This window comes from Triticum aestivum, chromosome 2D (assembly GCF_018294505.1).
Source record: "Triticum aestivum cultivar Chinese Spring chromosome 2D, IWGSC CS RefSeq v2.1, whole genome shotgun sequence".
Lineage (NCBI taxonomy): Eukaryota > Viridiplantae > Streptophyta > Magnoliopsida > Poales > Poaceae > Triticum > Triticum aestivum.
In genome coordinates this window covers 58,581,055-58,599,833 of record NC_057799.1, presented here as the reverse complement: position 1 = coordinate 58,599,833, position 18,779 = coordinate 58,581,055, and the positions used below count along the sequence as shown (strand labels likewise).

The window sequence follows — 18,779 nt, the reverse complement described above, 5'->3', positions numbered from 1 at the left end:
ATGTGATCACGGACATGACGAGGAGTCTCGAAATGGTCGAGACATAAAGATTGATATATTGGACGACTATATTCGGACACCGGAAGTGTTCCGGAGAAGTTTCGGATTAAACCGGAGTGCCGGAGGGTTACCGGAACCCCCCAGGGAAGTATTGGGCCTTGGTGGGCCTTGAGGGGAGAGAGAGGGCAGCAGCCAGGAGGTGGCGCGCCCCCTCCCAAGGGGAGTCCTAGTTGGACTAGGAGAGGGGGGCGCAGCCCCCTTTCCCTCTCCCTCTCCCTCTCTTTCCTTCCCCCCCTTCTTTCCTAGTAGGACTAGGAAAGGGGAGTCCTACTCCTACTAGGAGGAGGACTCCCCCTCTCTCCTTGGCGCGCCTAGGGCAGCCGGCCTCCCCCTTGCTCCTTTATATACGGGGGTAGGGGGGCACCTAAGGACACACTTGATATACGATATTTTAGCCGTGTGCGGTGCCCCCTCCACCATATTACACCTCGATAATACCGTCGCGGAGCTTAGGCGAAGCCCTGCGTCGGTGGAAAATCATCATCGTCACCACGCCGTCGTGCTGACGAAACTCTCCCTCAACACTCGGCTGGATCGGAGTTCGAGGGACGTCATCGAGCTGAACGTGTGTAGAACTTGGAGGTGCCGTACGTTCGGTACTTGATCGGTCGGATCGTGAAGACGTACGACTACATCAACCGCGTTGTAATAACACTTCCGCTGTCGGTCTACGAGGGTACGTAGACAACACTCTCCCCTCTCGTTGCTATGCATCACCATGATCTTGCGTGTGCGTAGGAAATTTTTTGAAATTACTACGTTCCCCAACAATAACCATGTTTTATGCATTATGACATCATTCTCACTGGTTTTCCTTTTATTTTACAAGTTTGCATAAATGAGGGGGAATGCGGAAAACTGCCAGAAAGGAGCAAAATGTTACCTGGAGATTTTTTTCGAAGCCAGAAAAAATCAAAAAAAATCATAATGATCAATTAGAGAAGAAAATGAGCCAAGGGCCAGAGGCTTGGGCCTGGAGGAGGCCTGTGGGGCCCAAGCGCCCTAAGCCCAACGCGTGCCACATGAGTGTGTGGGTCCCATGTGGGCCCCTTTGGCTCCCTCTCCGGTGGCCCTGAAATAACCTAAAACCCTTTATCTGATTTATTATCGCAATTTTCCGCCGCCATTGTCGAAATAAAGAACACTTCCCTCAATCTAACCCACCTACGCTAGAATGAAAGCAACCTTCTCTCTCTCGCTCTTTCTCTGTCTTTGATTTCTATCCTCCCACCCCTATCTCTAGAAAGAGTAATGCTACACGTACAAGATTATACAGGGTTTTACAAGTTGACTAGAAAATAATGCTACGTGGAGCTTTGTGGTTGGATTTCAGTTGCCAAAGCGGGACCCACCCCCTAAAAATCAGGGGGCCCTAGATGCCTGTACGTTTAGCATTTTCTCTCTAGAAATGTGATGGCAACAGGCCAACAGCCATCTCAGGGTCTACCTCGCATCACTGGCACATGGGACGGGTCTCTTTCCACCACAACCGCTGAGCTTAAGGATGCAGATTAATTCTCTCTCTTGTTCTACATAAATGTCGAACTCTGGACATGAATTGGCGACTCTAGATTTTCGAAAAGCTAGATGGAGCACTGATCGGAGCTAAGATTTGGTGCATAGTCAAATTTTGGTTAGGGGAGTTGGATGGGGCACCAGTTGGACTTGCTCTAACTGAGGTAAGAGATATACAATATTGGGCTTTTGTGGAAACCACACAACCAAAATAACCCACAGTATCGAAGGAAGACAATCTTACGAAGCCCTCCTCCCTCTGCCGACCGCGTCGCCCCGGCGGGCGACCGTCTGCTCCCCCGACGCCTCCTCCCCGAGCCCTCCCCCTTCCCTCCCTCCTTGCCACCAGCGCTGGCGCCCGTCGCCGGGTCTGGCCCGAGCGGCGCCGACCATTTTCCTCTCGGGCCGCGCTGATGCGGGGCGGTGCGGCGTTGCGGGGTGCTCGTAGGCGGCAGCGGGGCCCTCCGGCCTAGTGGCAGGCGATCTACTAGGCGATGGGGTGACGCGGCGGCGTTATCTAGCAACGCCCGCTCGGCCCAGATCTGGGCCCTTTGGGTCCCATCTGGGTCTAGGCAGGCCGGCGGCGGGGAGGGTCCTCGGCATGGTTTCCGAAAGGCGGGGGGCGGCGATAGGCGGGTGGTTGCTGGCGGCGCTGGTGCCGCCCTGCTGCAGCGTGGCCGGTGGGGCTTTGCGGGCCGGATTTGGGCCTGGCAGGGCCAGGGGTGGCCTGGTATGCCCTACTGCTACGTCTGAATGGCAACCACTACGGTGCAGGAGGCACGGGCCTCCCACACGATGGCAGTGGAGGTAATTCCCTCCCGCGTGGCTTCGGTGCTGCTGCTCTCGTCGCCTGATGCGTCTCTCTCCATCCTCTTGGCCTCGTGGTGGTGATCTCAGTTAGGCGGCATGGGTGGCGTCAAGACCACGGTGGCGCATGCTGGTGGGCGGCGAGGTGGCTGGTTAGCTCCGGCCCGGTTGAACAGTGAGGTTTGGAGTGCGGGAGAAATCCCTTGCCGGCTCTTCCTGCTCCGATGCAGTGACACCTGCGGGTGCCGCCATCCCTTCCTGGAGGGTGTCGGAGGTATCCATCCTCGACTCCCTTCCGCGTGCCGAGGGAAACCCTAGAACACGTCCGGGTAGCAGCGTCGTCGACGTCGCATCCCTTCTTGGAGGTGTTGCTTGGTACGAGGCGGATTGGAGCCTTGGTCCGCGGTGGGTCGATTCCGGAGGGTGCAGCGATGGCGGGTCACACCCATGCTTTGTCGAGTTGCCGTTGTTGGCATTTCTTTCTTCTCATTTGTTCTTTCTCTTTTCGTTTGGGCTTGTTGTGCTTCTCGCCCGAGCATTGCTATGTGATCGGTGTTGGTTGCTTTGTCATACAAAGCAAGGGGAAACCCTTTTTCCGTAAATAACCTACAGTGTCGTGCAAGCTACTCGAAGCGAGATATAAGAGCATCTACAACCGGACTTGGCAAATCCGGCCCCTCAAACCCCCGCAGACACGCCCGGACGCGTTCGTGGACACTGGCCGGGCACTCCTCAAATCGCGTCGTTCACATCCATGTATCTCATCTCCGAACCCCTATATCCATACTAAATCATGCAACGTCGACCAAACTACGTAGATCGGCTGACCGGACATAGAATCAGACATAGGATAGCACAATAGTTCACCAAAAGATCACGAACAGTTGTTCATAGGTCCACCAAAGTTCACATAAACGACGGACAACTTTATACTACATCTAAAACTTGAAATGAAATTGAACTTCACCACTTCCGGGCCGGCCCTTTCCCCTTCTGGTCGCCGGCGTAGTTGTAGCCGTCGGCGGCTGGTGGAGGATCATCCGATTCTTCGGACGAGACGATGACGAGGCCCTTGAGGCGCTGGACGGCTTGGTCCTGTTGGCGCTTGAGCTTGGCCAGCTGAGCCGCCTATGTCGCCTTCTCCTTCGCCTCCTGCTCGGACTGCTCGATGGCAAGCTGGAGAGCCTTTGCGTTCTTCCGGCGGAGCCGCCGAGCGTCCGTCTCTGCCGTCGTAAGCGACCGGCGGTAGACCCACGCGAGGAGCCGCTCATCCTTGTCAGGCTCTACCGATAACCCACGGCGGCGGCGGGCAGAGCTCTCCGCAACGTTCCTCTCCCTTGCCCGCTGCCTCTCACGACGGGCGACGCGTGCCTCCAACTCCGGCGTGCGCGTCCGGGCCGACGAGGCGGGCACAAGCACCCACCACTACCCACGAGGGGGAGCAGCAGCCGGCGGGCCAGGGGTTGGCGTAGGGGAGGCGCGGATTGCGCAGGCTGCCTGTTGGAGCTGCCCCCGGGACAGGAGGGGCCAGTGCCATCGTCCGAGCTGCTGCGCCGACAGGGAAGTTGTGGGTGCAGCGAGGCTGCAGATCCGGAGCTGCCCCTGGTCTCCACCTTGGATAGCTCCAAGGCGATGCGGAGGACAAGCTCATACTCCGGATCCTGCTCGTCGCCGGAGCGGCTGCCGGAGCTCAACATTGCGCCGGATTCGATCGGAATCCCACAGATCCAGAGCTGCCCCTGGTCTCCACCTTGGATAGCTCCAAGGCGATGCGGAGGGCAAGCTCATACTCCGGATCCTGCTCGTCGCCAGAGCGGCTGCCGGAGCTCAACATTGCGCCGGATTCGATCGGAATCGGTGCGGGGAGAGGAGAGGGCGGAGCGAGAGAGGAGAGTGAGTGAGCTAGGGTTTTGGAGCGATGAGCCCGATGGGGTTTTTTGTGGGACATCCGTGGGGTCGATGGTGGGTCGGGCTTGTCAAGTGGACGCAGCCGGGTGTGCCCGGGCCGCCTCATATCCGCCTTACATTTGGGACGGATATGAGTGTGCTGGTCAGCCCGGGCGTTTGAGACCCGTTTGAGAGCTCCGCTTGGGTCGGTATTTTGTGACCGATCAGTGATCGGATGGCCTGCCCGGACGTATGAGACGGATATAGGGCGCCCGGCTGTAGATGCTCTAATAACATACCATGTCATACAAGATCACAAAGATGCATGAGTAGCATATAGTGCTAGCTAACAGGTCATCATAAACTGAAAACAAGCTGATACAGGTCATAAACTGAAAACAAGTTGATATCCAGACATCATCTTTGATTCTCCGTCAAACAAGATGTTGTCTTCACTGATCTTTCTTCTTAACAGGCCGGACTAGCTTCTTCCTGTGAGCGCTGATTTTTCTTCTTAACAGCCTTGGGTAGCTTCTTTCTGTCTGCGAGATAATCTTTGAAATCTTGGTAACTAAACGAACCAGTAGCAACCATAGATGTTAATGTAATAACCCCAACTATCTTCACCACATTGGTAGCCCTTTTGGATAACCTTAACCGGTGCCTGCAGGTAGGTCAAACGAGACTATATCAACTCCTGTCAAACAGGTAAGGAAGAGATAGATAATTTACATTGCGTGCTTGATATTAATTGTACCATTGCAAGTCATGTGGCATTGGATCGATTTGTACAGAAAGATGCCGGAGTAGCCCTCTGTTACGCCAGTTACTAGTCATGAAATTCTTCTCCGCCTTAAGTATCATATCATACAGCTCCTTTTTCTTCTGCTGGATCTGGCGCAAAACGTCTTCACCAGAATGCTGGACGCACAAAGATAATGATTTTTTTATATATCATTAAAGATTGCCAACAAGAAGATTACCATCAACGAGGTTCGACGATACAGAATGCACGATGTACAGCAACTGCCAACTGAATCAAAGGTCAGGATAGGTTCAGGTCAGGTTAAACAAGTATGATGCTACTTTGGGTAGGTTAGTAAGTAATCTTGCGCTTGTTTCTAATAGAAGAGAAGAAGAGAGACCCAGTCGAGCACAAGTTGCTGTCTCGATTGCAAAGAGTTCGATTATCGCTCCTTGATGTGGTGAGATATTGTTTTGCACTGCGAAAAGGAGGTAAAAGATGTCAATTTTGGTTAAGATACCTCGTTGGTGTGCATGAGCCGTGTCACGAGCCGGCGTCGCTCCTCCGCGATCGCAGGTGAGGTGGCCGCCGTCTGCGTTTGCTGGAGCAGGGAGCCGCCGAGCCTCCTGGCCGCGCATCCAACCGCCGCCATCGCTCGCAGGCCTGCAAATAATTAGGGATTAGGAGAAATCCGTCACGAATCACCACCGCCGGCGGCTGCTGCTCCCCTACATGCCTTCACTATCGGGTTGAAGTCCGTGGAAAAACGAGAAATTTCGGTAGATTTGTGAGCCGTTTTCTGAGCGTACCTCAGGCTAGGGTTCCTTGTTCGCCTTTCCCAATGCCAAAAGAAGGGGTGGGGTGGGGTGTTTTTTTCTTCTTCTTTTTTGAAATTCGGCAACCTTTATTAAACAATAATCATGTTACACGAGAAGGAATGAGAAAGTCAGAAGGATGTTCGCACCACTCCTCAGATAATTTCCTTCTTTAACTAGCTCGAGCAGGCGAATGCACAACAGCATTGCTATCCCGTGCGTAGAGTACTATAATCGCCCTGCTGAAAGAGCTCATAATCTCCCGGCAGTCATCAGTCACCACGGCTCATGATGCTCGATAGTCTGCGGGGTCAATGATTTTTTCGAAAAGGATGATAATCCCTGTCTCTGCATCGAGTGATGCACACAACGATATATTATTAAGAGAACAAAATTTAGCGGCCGAACAACATTGACCTGGACAACCACTAACCCTATGATAAAAGGCAATCTCAAAAATACACAACTTCTAGGCGATGCCTTCAAGAAGGAATTGCCGCATGTGTGCCGATGATGACGAGTCCGCCACAAGGTTGATCTCGGGATTCTCGTCCCCAAAGCCAAGCTTCAAACCACCACCTTCATCAAGAACACGACGCAGACGCGCGTCGATATAACCTAATCAGAGATCTTGTGTTTCCATTCGAGAGCACAAACTCATCATTGAAGCCGCCTCTACCATCACCACTTGTCTGGCTACCGACGTCTTGATAGCTGGATACCTTTGAAGAAGATGCCAGAAGACAAAAACGTCTCATACCGCCTCGCTTCCCGTTGCCGTCGCAGCATCTTCGATCCAGCAGCGACAGGCTAAACATGACACCTCCGCCAGAGCCACCATGCAGCACCTACCGGCAGTAGGCCTGATTTGACGACCCCGCATGAGTCGTGCGAAGCATCCGTCGGCGGCATCACCTGCCGACGACAAGCACTACCTGGCGCCTCCGGGGTCAAGGATGGCTTGAACTATCTTCATAGGATCACATTCCACAACCACTGAGAGGATCTCCAATGAATCGGCAATTCGCAGACCTTCCAGCAATGCCACCGCCTCCATTGATGTGCCATCAAATGGCAAACTCCTTAAACAAACACGATGCAGCTATGAACGCCCCATTTGAGTCTTGCAGCCCTTGCATATTGGTGATAGCTCGCATCGACTTTTAATTTTATAGTCCCCGACGCTGGCCTGATCCACACTTGATCTTCCTCGTCGGAGCTTTTATCTTTAGAGCCAAAACATTCGCCACAATTCCTTTCATACTTATGGCCAATCTGATAGGGGATCCAACTCTCTCCTCATGTGAAATTTTTCGGAATGGGTAGCGCCCTCTTGTGGGGTGGGGTGGGGTGGTTAATTTCTTGGCAAACCCTTGAAGTCAACCGACTGATCTTTTCATTCGCATCGACCGCCTTCGTGGCCGTCGGCTCTAGTTTTGATCAGATGGCTAAAGTGTGTTGCCATGCCAAACGGTTGGCAACCATCCAAATAAATCTGGAATTTTGGATCATTACAAAAAACAAATGTAGAGACACTTCGGTTACAATTCAAACACTACCTATGTGGCATGTAGAGATCTTCCAAATAAAACACCAGAGGAACAAAATTGCCCACTTAAGACTGTTTTGGTCTGATAATTGCATCCCATATTATCAGTTGCTCCACAAAGAAGTTGGCATGTTTCTTTGTGGCACAAGACTGTCAACCGGAGGAAGCTGGAGAGATCCAGCCGATCTTCCGGCCTGGCTTGCATCGCCAATTTTGACGGATGCCACACAAACGCGCTCACGCTGGACTCCCCGGCCACCACCCTCCTCACAGCCAGCGGACACGGTGTTGGCCTACATCAAACCCGCGCCACACCTCCATGAACTGAAGCCCGGCCTCAAGCTCTAGCTAGGCTGCAAGACTAGTTAAGTTCAGTGCACCCGGAACCAGTGCGCACAATTTTTTATCTACTTCGCTCACTGTCTGTTGCACGGCCTGTACTATACATACCAACTCTTTGGCGTCTTGTTTTATCAAGGTAATGGAAAGTTTGAAACATTAAAGGGACTAAAACTCTGTCATTTTGAATTGGTAGATAGTGCTATAACTTGTCCCCATGACATGCTCACGTCACATAGTACAATCTTTTAATAAACCTAGAAAATTAGTCATGATTCCATCATGTGCCGCGTCACAGCCCTGTTAATCTGAAACTCATTTGCGATGCAAAAAGGAAAAGAAAACACATGTCTACACATGGGTATAGCGGGGTAGACGATCTAGAGTTTTGGCCAATGTTCAGGCATTGCGACGACCAACATGTGCGACAAATCCAGCCTTGATTCGATCGACGGACCTTGAAGACCCACACTACAGAAAGAAAGAAAAACGGCAGGGCACATTCAGAGTTGCAACCAAAAGTTTCTTTGGATGATGGAAAAGGATACAATAGTAGTAACACAAGAAAACTTATTTTACAGAATGATCACAACCATTTTAGCCTACAATGGTGCTAATGCACCAAGAAACCAGATTTCCACAAGCAGTTGTTTTATTATTAAAGAGGAATGCATGAAACTATAACAGGATTCCCATGTAACACGGTTGTAGATAGAGAAAAATAAAAGAAAGTAGTACTCCCTCCGTCCCAAAATTTTTGTCTTAAATTTGTCTAGATACGGATGTATCTAATACTAAAACGTGACTTGATACATCCATATTTAGACAAATCTAGGACAAGAATTTTGGGACGGAGGGAGTACATGCGACGAACTATTAACATTGTTTAAGCCTCGGTCATTGTAATAATGTTCAGTAACTAAAGTATTTATCAAATAATATCAGCAATGAAGTTGCAAGTCATCATTTGCAGAAACAATAGGTGGGTTATGGCACGTTGAATTTGCATTTAACAAATATAAAGAACGGAGGAACTATATATGGTGATAAGTAGCAAAATGTTTGACATGGGTTGAACAAATCATGTGGAAGGAAACATGCTGTAACCAAATACTTATGTGCGCCTAGATATGACATTTTACCTGCTCGCAGCGAAGGAAGAAGAGACGGTTTTCCTTGGATATAGTGGTATCATGGCCCTTACATCCATTGCAGATGACATACGCATCTGAAAGGTTTACAAAATGCAAAAGGTCACAAACAGCCTACCGAATTCAGGAAACCATTTGTTCTAGGAATGGCACACTTTAAACATTAAAGCAATGAAATTGGACAAGGACACTTACTGATGTATCTCCTGAGGATCGACTCAAAGGATTTCGGAGCAAATCTTCCTTTGATCACCAACCTGTGCTGCCCATCAATTGAACCGCTTGTTGCCATCTCAGAGAGGAAAAAATCCATCACGTGATTAGGGTCCCTACGCAACCTGTAGATGTAGATTTGCAGATGGTTAGTTTGTCAAAATCTGGTGAAAGTGCATTTTTTCAAGACAAAGGTGGAAACACACGTTTTACATGACTCCATAAAGTTCACGAATACTGTCTTCCTCGTACCCTCCCTAAGAATCCTAGAAGGGCACATAACCATCTTTCCTCTATTCACAGCGAGATCTGGATTGTTTCCAACGAGAATGTTGAACACTCTATCCAGCAGCTGAACAACAGAAGTACCCAATAAGTCAATAACAAATACACAAAGTCGCATGGTTTAATAAATTTAAAAATGAAGATACTATCGAGGCACCTCTTGGTAGTCGCTGTCAGTTCCCACTCCAATTACAATGCCTTCTTCTTCCTCTACAGTTTGATGATCTGAAGAGCATGGAATCGGATACGTCAAAACAGAGGCCGCGATTCACGAAGAGGAAAGATCAAGTGTATCAACATACATATGAACTATACCTAGAATGTCCTGTCCATCTCCCATGTCAGCAATCGATGTGCCAAGCTGAACCTGAAATTTGCATGACGAATAAAGTAAAACCCACAATTCAGTTTTCGGTCTTCAAGTGTTTATGAGTTCGCTTGTTTCTTGTTCACCCCGGAAGAATACCGAGCTCACTTCAACTTTTGGATGGCACTTTGGTGACCATGATTATAAATGAACGCTACAAAAAAAGTAGCTACTACACAGAAAAGCCTAGAAGAAGTTCACAGTTCAAAGCCCAGAAATCCAATTATATTGAATCTAAATAAAATATACTCCGACGGAACCGAATCATGAAAGTGGAGCTACAAGCGCGTGCATCTAAGCTCTCTCACCTCGGCCCCGTCAGAAAGAAAAAGCCTAGTAGCTCACCTCGGAGGCCGCCATGGCTGCGCTCGGCGTCGTCGGCTCCTCCTGCGCGCGGCGCGGCACGGCGGCTGGTGCGTACGGGGGCGGCGGTCGATCGAGCGCGCGCGAGAGGGAGAGGGTTTCAGTCCGCGTTGGGTGTGGTTTCTCCGTCGTCAAATCGATCTCGCGGGTTCTGATTGTATCTCCTGTTTGCGGTACGTCCTATATATATATATGCTGAGGAGGGAGTAGCGGAATATGGTAGCGCGTTCCGCAAGTTTCCTCCTGAACCTTTTTCCTTTTTGATTAGGGAAAAAAAGATCTACTCGTAAAGCAGCAGGATACGTTTGCGTCACGACGGCACGCGGAAATCCGCTGCCGCACCTGGTGGGCCGGCCCAGGAACATGCAGAATGTTTGTAGCCCGAGAAACCTCCCAAAAATTTGCTCCCGTTGCCTTGATCACAGCATGAGAAGTATAAAACGTAGCCGCGCTATTTCTTGCACATACATTTCAGAAATTTTTTGGTTTTTTTGGAAAACATGCGAAGAAAATTTGAAACAAATCAGAACTAGAAAAAAGTTCATTGATTTTCAAAAAATTCATCAATTCAAAAAGAAGTTCATCAATTTTAAAAACAAATTATCGATTTCCAAAAAAAGGTTCAAAATTGGAAAAAAGTTCATCAGTTTTCAAAAAAGTTCACAAATTCAAAAAAAATCATCAATTTTCAAAAGAAATTCTAAAATCCAAAAAATCTTCATCGATTTGAAAAAAAGTTACGGATTTTGAAAAGATTCATGAAATAAAGAAAAAGAAAAAAATATAAATAAAACGAAAAGAAAGGAAAAGGAAAAAAAGGAGAAGTGATTAGAACTGGTGAGGTGACCGGGTAATTAGGGCATCTCCAACGCCGAATCTCAAACCGTCCGCATACGTCCGGACCGTGTGGGTTGCGTCCTCTCTCGCATAACCTAGCATGAGATCCTTGCATGGTGCTGGCTCACCACTATGTCGCCGGATGGCTTCGCCCCAGTTTTCGACTGGTATGCTACAACCATCCAGGACTCCCAGCCTTTCTTGCGCAAAGGGCTTGGACTGCTGATCTCTCTTTTGGCATGGTCTATTTGACACCACCGCAACGCATGCATCTTCGAAGGAGCGCGACCATCTCATGAGGATCTTATTCGTCTCATCAAGGACGAGGCGTGCCTTTGGGCTAGACCTGACCATGGGAAGCCCGGCCCGGTCGGTCCGGCCCGAAAAAGCCCGACCCGGCCTGGTCCGACCTTGTCCACGGGCCAGGCTCGGGCCTAGATTTCAAGCCCGACAGCCGGGTCGGGGCGGGCCTGAGCCCGTCAAATTCACGCATTAACGAAGAGGCCCGACAGGCTTTTAGCATCATGGGCCGGGTTCGGGCCCGATTTTTAGGCCCGACGGCCGGGCCGGGCCAGGCTCAGGCCTGGGTTTTTTGCATCGGGCTTTGGTAGGCCCGGCCCGACAGATGGTCAGGTATACTTTGGGCAAAGGCCAGAGCTAAGGGACGCCACAGAGTCTTACCTGTAACCTGAACTATGTACCTTGGGCTGAGCACCCCATCTCCCTCTGCTCACTTTGCATCCACAACAGCGCCTTCTAACTGTAAGCAGCTGCTGGATCGTGACCATTATGTAGTTTCTGCCCTTCTATCGATGAAAAGATATGTGTCCTGCGTATTCATTCACACACACAAAAAAGGTTTGCTACCGAAACCATTTCTCACAAAGACCCTGAAGAAAATTGAATTGACCCACGAGAACCCTACGCCGTCCGCTCCTGGCGCCCTCCGCTCACCGGCCGGCCTTCGAGTTCGCATACAACCATACACTGGTGCGACCACTGCCGATCCTACCGCCGCGACCTGCCATGGTATGTGGAAGCAACTAGTGCCGGTCCTTGCGCCGGCGTGGGGTGGTGCCGACCAGGTGTTCGTTTGCTGGCCTGAAAGGTAAAGCCAGCCATGCGGCACTTGCCCAGCAAGAAGATTCAGCACAGCAATGAAACAAACACAACAATTCAATCCCCCAATGAAAATCTCTACAATTGCCAAGATTACAGTCTCGATGCAAATTGTTCGATCCAGTGAGGTCGCACCTGATGCCAGCCATGCTGGCATGCATGAACCCAAATTACAAATTAGCTAAATGAATCCAATGATCTCCTGACAGAGAAGCCGGCGAGGGAACAGCGGCCTAGACCGACGGCGGGTTGGGCTCCCTGAACCTCTCGTCGGAGGAGGCGCGGCTCTCCGAGGCGGAGTGCCGGAGCCCCTCGATCATCCTGATCACCTCCTCCATCGCCGGGCGCCGCTCCGGCGGGCCCGACGTGCACGCCATCGCCACCTGGAGCATCTGGACCAGCTCCTCCTCGATGTTCTGGTGCTTCATCAGCTCGATGTCGAACACCTCCGCCGTCCACTCCTCCCGGACCACCGAGTGCACCCACCTCGGGAGGTCCACCACGTCGTCGTTCCCCTGCGACTGGAGCGGCGCCTTCCCCGTCAGCATCTCCATGAGGAGGACGCCGAAGCAGTACACGTCCGACTTCTGCGTGCTCTTCCGGTTCTCGATGGTCTCCGGGGCGCGGTAGCCGACCACGACGCGGGACGCGCTGACGGGCGCGTTCATCAGAGAGCTGAGGCCGTAGTCTGAGACGTACGCGTTTTGATCCTGACCGACGAGGACGTTGGTCGACTTGATGTTGCCGTGGGTGAGCTTTGCGCCGCCTTCTGAATGGATGTGCGCGATGCCATATGCTGTTCCTAGTATGATCTTCACCCTGGTATTCCAGTCTAATGGCGTCTTCTCAGCAACACCTCTGATACCTGTTGATCAGTAATTCAGTAAGAGATACTATCAGTTCAACAGTTTAATTTTTTGCCTAACACAAGTTATCTTTCTTTGCACGAAATGTTTAAGATATAGAAGAAAAAAACAATCAATGCAGCTTCAGGCAGGAAATGTGCAGAAATATGTCCAAGTTTTATGTTCAGACCTATTGCAAAATAAAGGTTCCTAACATCTTGTAAATGTCATAATTTCAGATGCCAACTACTCCGTATTAAGCATGGCATGGATATAGCAAGTTATGTACTTTCAAAGGTACAGTAACAATTATTTTGACACTTGAGCAATGTTGGCCCCTTGTTATGTTCTCTTGTCAGCCATTGCACAGTTAACAACTTAACATCATAAAGAAATATGTAGGAGTGAAAACACATACCGTGCAACATGCCAGAAAAGCTGCCGGTGGCAATGTAATCGTAGACGACAAGCTTCTCATCCTTGGAATAGTAGTAAGCACGAAGCGGGACTAGGTTTGAATGTTTACCCAACCTCCCAACGAGCTCCATCTGCTGCTCAAACTCCCTCTTCCCTGCCACGACATCTTTTAGCCTCTTGACAACGACAACAGTGCCGTCCTCGAGTATAGCCTTGTAGGCAGTCCCATAACTCCCCTTGCCAAGGACTTCTGCAGAAGCCCTCAGTAGATCCTCCAAGTCAAAGTTGTAGGTGCAACCGTCCAAGAAAACCAACTTGTTCTTCTCAGCAGTCTGGACACCGCTACTGAATTCCTGCTTCGGCTTATCACTCCTGACACCAGTTCCCTTGTAGTCGACACCGGCCTCTTTCTTCCCCTTCCTCTTTGAAAGGCACACACACAACACAACCACAATTAGCATCAGTACTGCAAATCCCCCGACAGCAACCGCGATTATGAACCCTATGCTCAGTTTCCTGTCGTGATGCGCAGGCGATGGAGATGATGGTGTTGAAGGCAATTCTGGGGAGGGTGTTGGTGTTGGAAATGAGCAATTATCTAGTGGTGGCCCGCATAGTTCAGGGTTCCCCAAGAATGAACTATCTGGGAATGTTTGGAGCGAGCGAGGAATTGAGCCCTTCAACTCGTTGTTGCTCAGGTTTAACAGTCTCAGGCTTGGAAGCTTCAGGTCAGGAATGGGTCCGGAGAGAGAATTTTCTTGTAAATTCAGGAGATATAACTGAGTAAGGTTTTCTAAGCTTGTAGGAATCACTCCAGTGAAGGAATTATAGGAGAGCTCCACTACACTAAGGTTAGGACTGAAAAAGGAAGGCAAACCTCCTGAAAGTTTATTGTGCTGAAGGTATATGGAACGTAAAGAAGGAAGTGAGGCCACATCAGATGGAAGGCTTCCGGATAGAAGATTAGACCGCAGGCTCAGAACTTGGAGCGAATCGAGCTTGCCAAGAGTCTTTGGAGGGATTGCTCCGATGAGGCCAGCACCTGGTACCCTCAACTCAGATATGTGTGACTGGTCTGCTGAGCATTTGACACCATGCCATGAACACGGTGGTGTACCTTGACCCCAGTTAAGCTTGTTGCCGCGATAGACTGCAGAGGCAAAGTCAAGAAGGGCTTGGCTCTCAGAGGCCAAATCTGCTACTGCCAGAGGGTTGAATAACGATAATGACAGATGCAGTGAGAGCAGAAGGCGGACAAGGCTTCTAAGACTGAGATGATCCATCTGATGAGTCGTCAAACGGGCGAACTAAATCAGCTGCACCTTCATTTGTTTACACCAGACAAGTAACCAAACCTGATCAAACAAAAGTGGACATTTAGTGAGAACCAGCGTACGGACACTAAGCTTTAAAGTCTAGCTGCAAACAAGAACAGTATTTCATCATAAGAGGACAACACACAAATTGGCAATCACTGCACATATGTCTGCAAGGTGCCCCAAAGGGCACACTGATGCATGCTATCATGTGAATCACGCATGACTGTAACCAAGTCAGCGCAATCAGCTTTCTTTTCCAGCAAGTGACTCACTCAACAGGAACGCACACTTTTTAAGTAAGTCAGGGCACTTTAAAAAGATAAATTTCCATCATTGTTACAGATTTCAATATTTCATCATTCCAAACTAGTGCGACTTAAAGTTTCCTGTGTAAACCGCAGGCGGTTATCCTGCGAGATCGGTCGGTATGGACCAGCAGCGAGACACTTTACTGAACTACCTATTCACAGGAGGCCTGGTTTTCTAGTGACAATGTAAGAATGCACACGCAGTCGAGCATGAAAACAAGTCGAGGGACAGAAATTCCACCTTGGCGCCCTTTAAAGTGTAAAGGCAGGAAAACATGGCCTAAAAATTGCAGGCAGAAAGCAATTCAAGGGAAAGAAGCAGAAAAAGAAAAGCGGCACGATACGGTCAGCGTATGAAAAGCCAAAAGCATCAGCAAAAGCAGGGAGAAAGAGAATAACAGGAACAAAGCTGAACCCACAAAGATGAGCACATCGCATCATGCATTTCGGTATTGCCACCACTAAGTTCAGTTGACAAACTACTGAAGCTCAGGCACAGAACTCCGAGTCCCTGACAAAATGCAATGCAAATAGTACCGACAGGAACTGAGGCAACTATGTGATGAAGATGCCCTACATGTGGTAGAAACTTTGAGCACGCTTAGGAACAAGATGGCCCAGCTTTAGCGTCGCACGAAAGGCATCCGGCCGCGCTAACTGCAGACATCTAAGCCAGTGATCACTGGAGAAAGCTGCTTCATCAGAGAAGCCACTAAACAAACAAAGGTCGGCAATCACAAGGAACCCTGTCTGAAGGTTATGCAGCCTAATGGAGATGGAGGTGTGGGAAGGTGGCTGCTGCACATGGCAATGTGCTTGCAGGCTCACCACATTTGTTTACTGTCTACAAGGCCTAGAGCAGTGCACAATTTGCTTCATCCCCACTTAAAGAGGGCCTGAGGAGAAGCAATTTCTTAATCAGGGCCGGCCAATGAATAATGCCCGGCGCTCCAGAGTCCAAGTCCAAGCTGGCTTAGCACCCATAGTTCACACATCTCCAGGTACTTACCAGCTTCCAACCCTTGAACTACACACATACTACAGCTCATGTGAAACCTTTGCTGGTTGAGTCGATTCTAAGCCAGAGCAAGTAACATGCTACAAGGAATTAATGGCATGTGGGGGGTGCTGCTGCCTGCTGCTGGATCCACCATACGGCAGGAACAAGAACTGGAAGCTTGGCAGAGATCCAACCTTTGGCCAGTACAAGAAACAAAACTGAAGCAAAGGGAGCACTTGGATTTATGTAGAACTACTAGAATTTATTTGCTTTCTTGGTACCAAACACAATTGAAACCACGCCAGAACCCCCATCTGCACGATTCCTAGTCCACCTGAATGGCGAGCGTGCAGTGTAACTGAACACAAACATCTATCTAGTGATGAATGGTAAGTACAGCACCACCGTTGTACTACATCTGATGATCTGAACACAGGTGAGAACCACAAGAATGCCTAGTGGGGACAGAACCAAAAGTGGACAGTGGGGAAATTTGTAAACTTGAAGTGAAGAACAAAGTATTACCAAACATTATTTTTTTCCTTCTGAAACTAGTAGTGCCTCACTGAAAGGAAATGAAGAAACAGAGATGATGTTGATTCTGTACTAATATTTTTGATTAAAAAGTGGAGGCGATATATGCTTCTAGTATTAATTAATCCCACTGTACTCCTGCAGCTGTAGCTCGCAATTTAAGGGCATGATCCAAAACGGCCGTTTTCTAACAAGAAATAAACAAATGAACAGAGACAAAACCAAGTAAACGCCAGTGGGCTTGGACGGGAACACTCCGCGGCAGAGACGAACAGAGCCCCTTTTCCCCTACAACGACGAACAGCTCAACGCATCAAGCGCTGTAATTTTCAGAAAAGATTCAGACGGCCTACAAACGGGGGGCAAAACACAGACGGCCGGCAACCTAGGAGAAGAAGAACTAGCCAAGAACAGCAACCGACACAACGGTATGGAGGCGGAACCGACGATTCGAACGGCCGGGAATGCGGAGCCGCCAGAGCAGGGCACGTACCTCGACGGCGCCGGCCGGCCGGCGGAGCCCCGGTGGAATGCGCGGGAGCAGCTGGCCTGAGAAGCTCCGGTGGCCGCTCTCTCGTCCCCGGACCCTGGAGACGCCGGGCACGAGAGGAAGGGCTTCCCGCTGGGTCTTGGTAGAGAGGGAGGGAGGGGGGAGGAGCGAGACGGCGGCGGCTCCGGGGGGGAGGGGAGGGAGCGGGGGTGCAGTTAAGGGGAGGAATGAAACGGAAGGGGGGGCGTGGGATCCACTCCACCACTGTAGTAGTAGTCCGCCTTGCTCAGTCACTGGTGCACTGCCCCGTCCGTTTTCCCCTGCTTTTTCGGCGGTATTAATGAAGTGTGGATGCGGCAATGTAGTGAAGGCGGTGAAGCGGCACAGTCAAAGTGGTGGTAGAGTGGTCACTGTGCCCCTCGCAGCCAAACGGTCGAAACCCAGCGTGTGTGTGAATTGGATGGTTCGGCACTCGTGGTCGAGGTGTTCGGACCTCAGTACCTGAGAGAACCAATTGTGGCAGACACGGAGAGGCTCTTGGCAATCTCATAAGCAAGAGGGTGGCCAGGTCATTTTGCCTGGATCTCTTGACTGAATGCATTAGAAATCGAAGAACTGTCGAAGGCTTTACAAGGGCAATATCGGGGTCATGTTAAGAAGCTCGCCAGCATTCTTGAAGCAGTTGCATCACAGGATCTTTGGATTTGACACGCTTTCTTTGACATGTCTGGGTCTCACAATGACATCAATGTGATGTAACAATCGTCGATGTTTGCGAGGCTAGCTGAAGGAAAAGCTCTCCTTGCCACTATACTGCAAATGGACATGAGTACAACATGGAGTACTATCTGGTTGACGGTATCTATCCTCTATGGGCTACCTTTGTCATCACCATCTCAAACCCAATTGACCAAGGCTCACTTTGTCCAAAGACAAGAAGCAGCTAGAAAGGATATCGAATGGGCATTTGGAGTTCTATAGACCCGTTTTGCAGTTGTTTGTGGACCTGCTAAATAATGGATCAGAAAACCTTGTGGGAGATGATGACATGTTGTGTGATCATGCACAACATGATCGTCGAGGATGAGGGTGACGATATTGACGCAGCTCTGAAATTTGAGAACGTGGGTGATCCTATCCAACTTTCGGACCAGAACCCGATCACATTTGAGGAGATTATTCAAATGCATCAACCAACTCGCGGGCAGCTCAAGAAAGATTTGATTGAGCATCAGTGGACGGTGAATGGGGACAACAATGTTGGGATGTAATATTTGAACTTTTTTACAATTTAAACTAGTGCTGCATGCGGCTATTTGAACGTATGTACCCTTTGCATGCGGCTATTTAATCGTGCGGTCTTGGAAAAAGTTAAAGAAGGCCGGATGTGTGCAACTATGGTTGGATGACGTACTCCCGCATTAGTGTCCGCGGACCGGCCCCCTATCTGCGGACGGATGCGGGAGTATTTTTACGGATTGTGTTGAAGATGCCCTTATCCTCTTCTTTTTGGAAAAATGAAACTAGACACCCTCTTAATTTCCGCGGCGCACGGGCAACGACTCGGCTTAATTGCAGCGCATGTTGTGCAGGGTACAACCACCGTTGATCGCAGTAACGAGCCGGTCCATGCAGCAATAGCAAGCTAGGCTCCATTTATACCCAACAAGTCGTTGCGAGGTGGAGAGGAAATGATGTGCCTTCGAAAAGAAGCATGGCGGATGATCGTACCCGACCGAGCCGTCGGCATCGGTCGACCGTCAGCCCGACAATAATAGAGAGGCAATGCAGGTACACAGTGGTAGGTCAGGCTC

At 49.9% G+C, this 18,779-nt stretch overlaps 3 protein-coding genes across 3 annotated transcripts; all 3 read right to left on the bottom strand.

The window, feature by feature from the left end:
* Window positions 1-4,554: 4,554 nt before the first annotated feature.
* LOC123048696 (uncharacterized) lies at window positions 4,555-5,969 on the bottom strand. Its single transcript, XM_044471741.1, has 4 exons — window positions 5,824-5,969; window positions 5,535-5,677; window positions 5,027-5,190; window positions 4,555-4,933 (listed from the first exon to the last, which is right to left on the bottom strand). Exons 2-4 carry the CDS (start codon window positions 5,664-5,666, stop codon window positions 4,738-4,740), a joined length of 492 nt encoding a protein of 163 aa, XP_044327676.1. The 5' UTR covers window positions 5,667-5,677; window positions 5,824-5,969; the 3' UTR covers window positions 4,555-4,737.
* Window positions 5,970-7,876: 1,907 nt separating this feature from the next.
* Window positions 7,877-10,263, bottom strand: LOC123048695 (eukaryotic translation initiation factor 2 subunit beta-like). Its single transcript, XM_044471740.1, has 7 exons — window positions 10,079-10,263; window positions 9,682-9,733; window positions 9,524-9,591; window positions 9,288-9,433; window positions 9,064-9,206; window positions 8,860-8,945; window positions 7,877-8,188 (listed from the first exon to the last, which is right to left on the bottom strand). Exons 1-7 carry the CDS (start codon window positions 10,091-10,093, stop codon window positions 8,117-8,119), a joined length of 582 nt encoding a protein of 193 aa, XP_044327675.1. The 5' UTR covers window positions 10,094-10,263; the 3' UTR covers window positions 7,877-8,116.
* A 1,828-nt stretch (window positions 10,264-12,091) lies between these two features.
* LOC123051543 (probable inactive receptor kinase At5g58300) lies at window positions 12,092-17,203 on the bottom strand. Its single transcript, XM_044474443.1, has 3 exons — window positions 16,969-17,203; window positions 13,316-14,669; window positions 12,092-12,917 (listed from the first exon to the last, which is right to left on the bottom strand). The coding sequence occupies exons 2-3, from the start codon at window positions 14,595-14,597 to the stop codon at window positions 12,286-12,288; spliced, it is 1,914 nt and encodes a 637-aa protein (XP_044330378.1). The 5' UTR covers window positions 14,598-14,669; window positions 16,969-17,203; the 3' UTR covers window positions 12,092-12,285.
* Window positions 17,204-18,779: the final 1,576 nt, after the last annotated feature.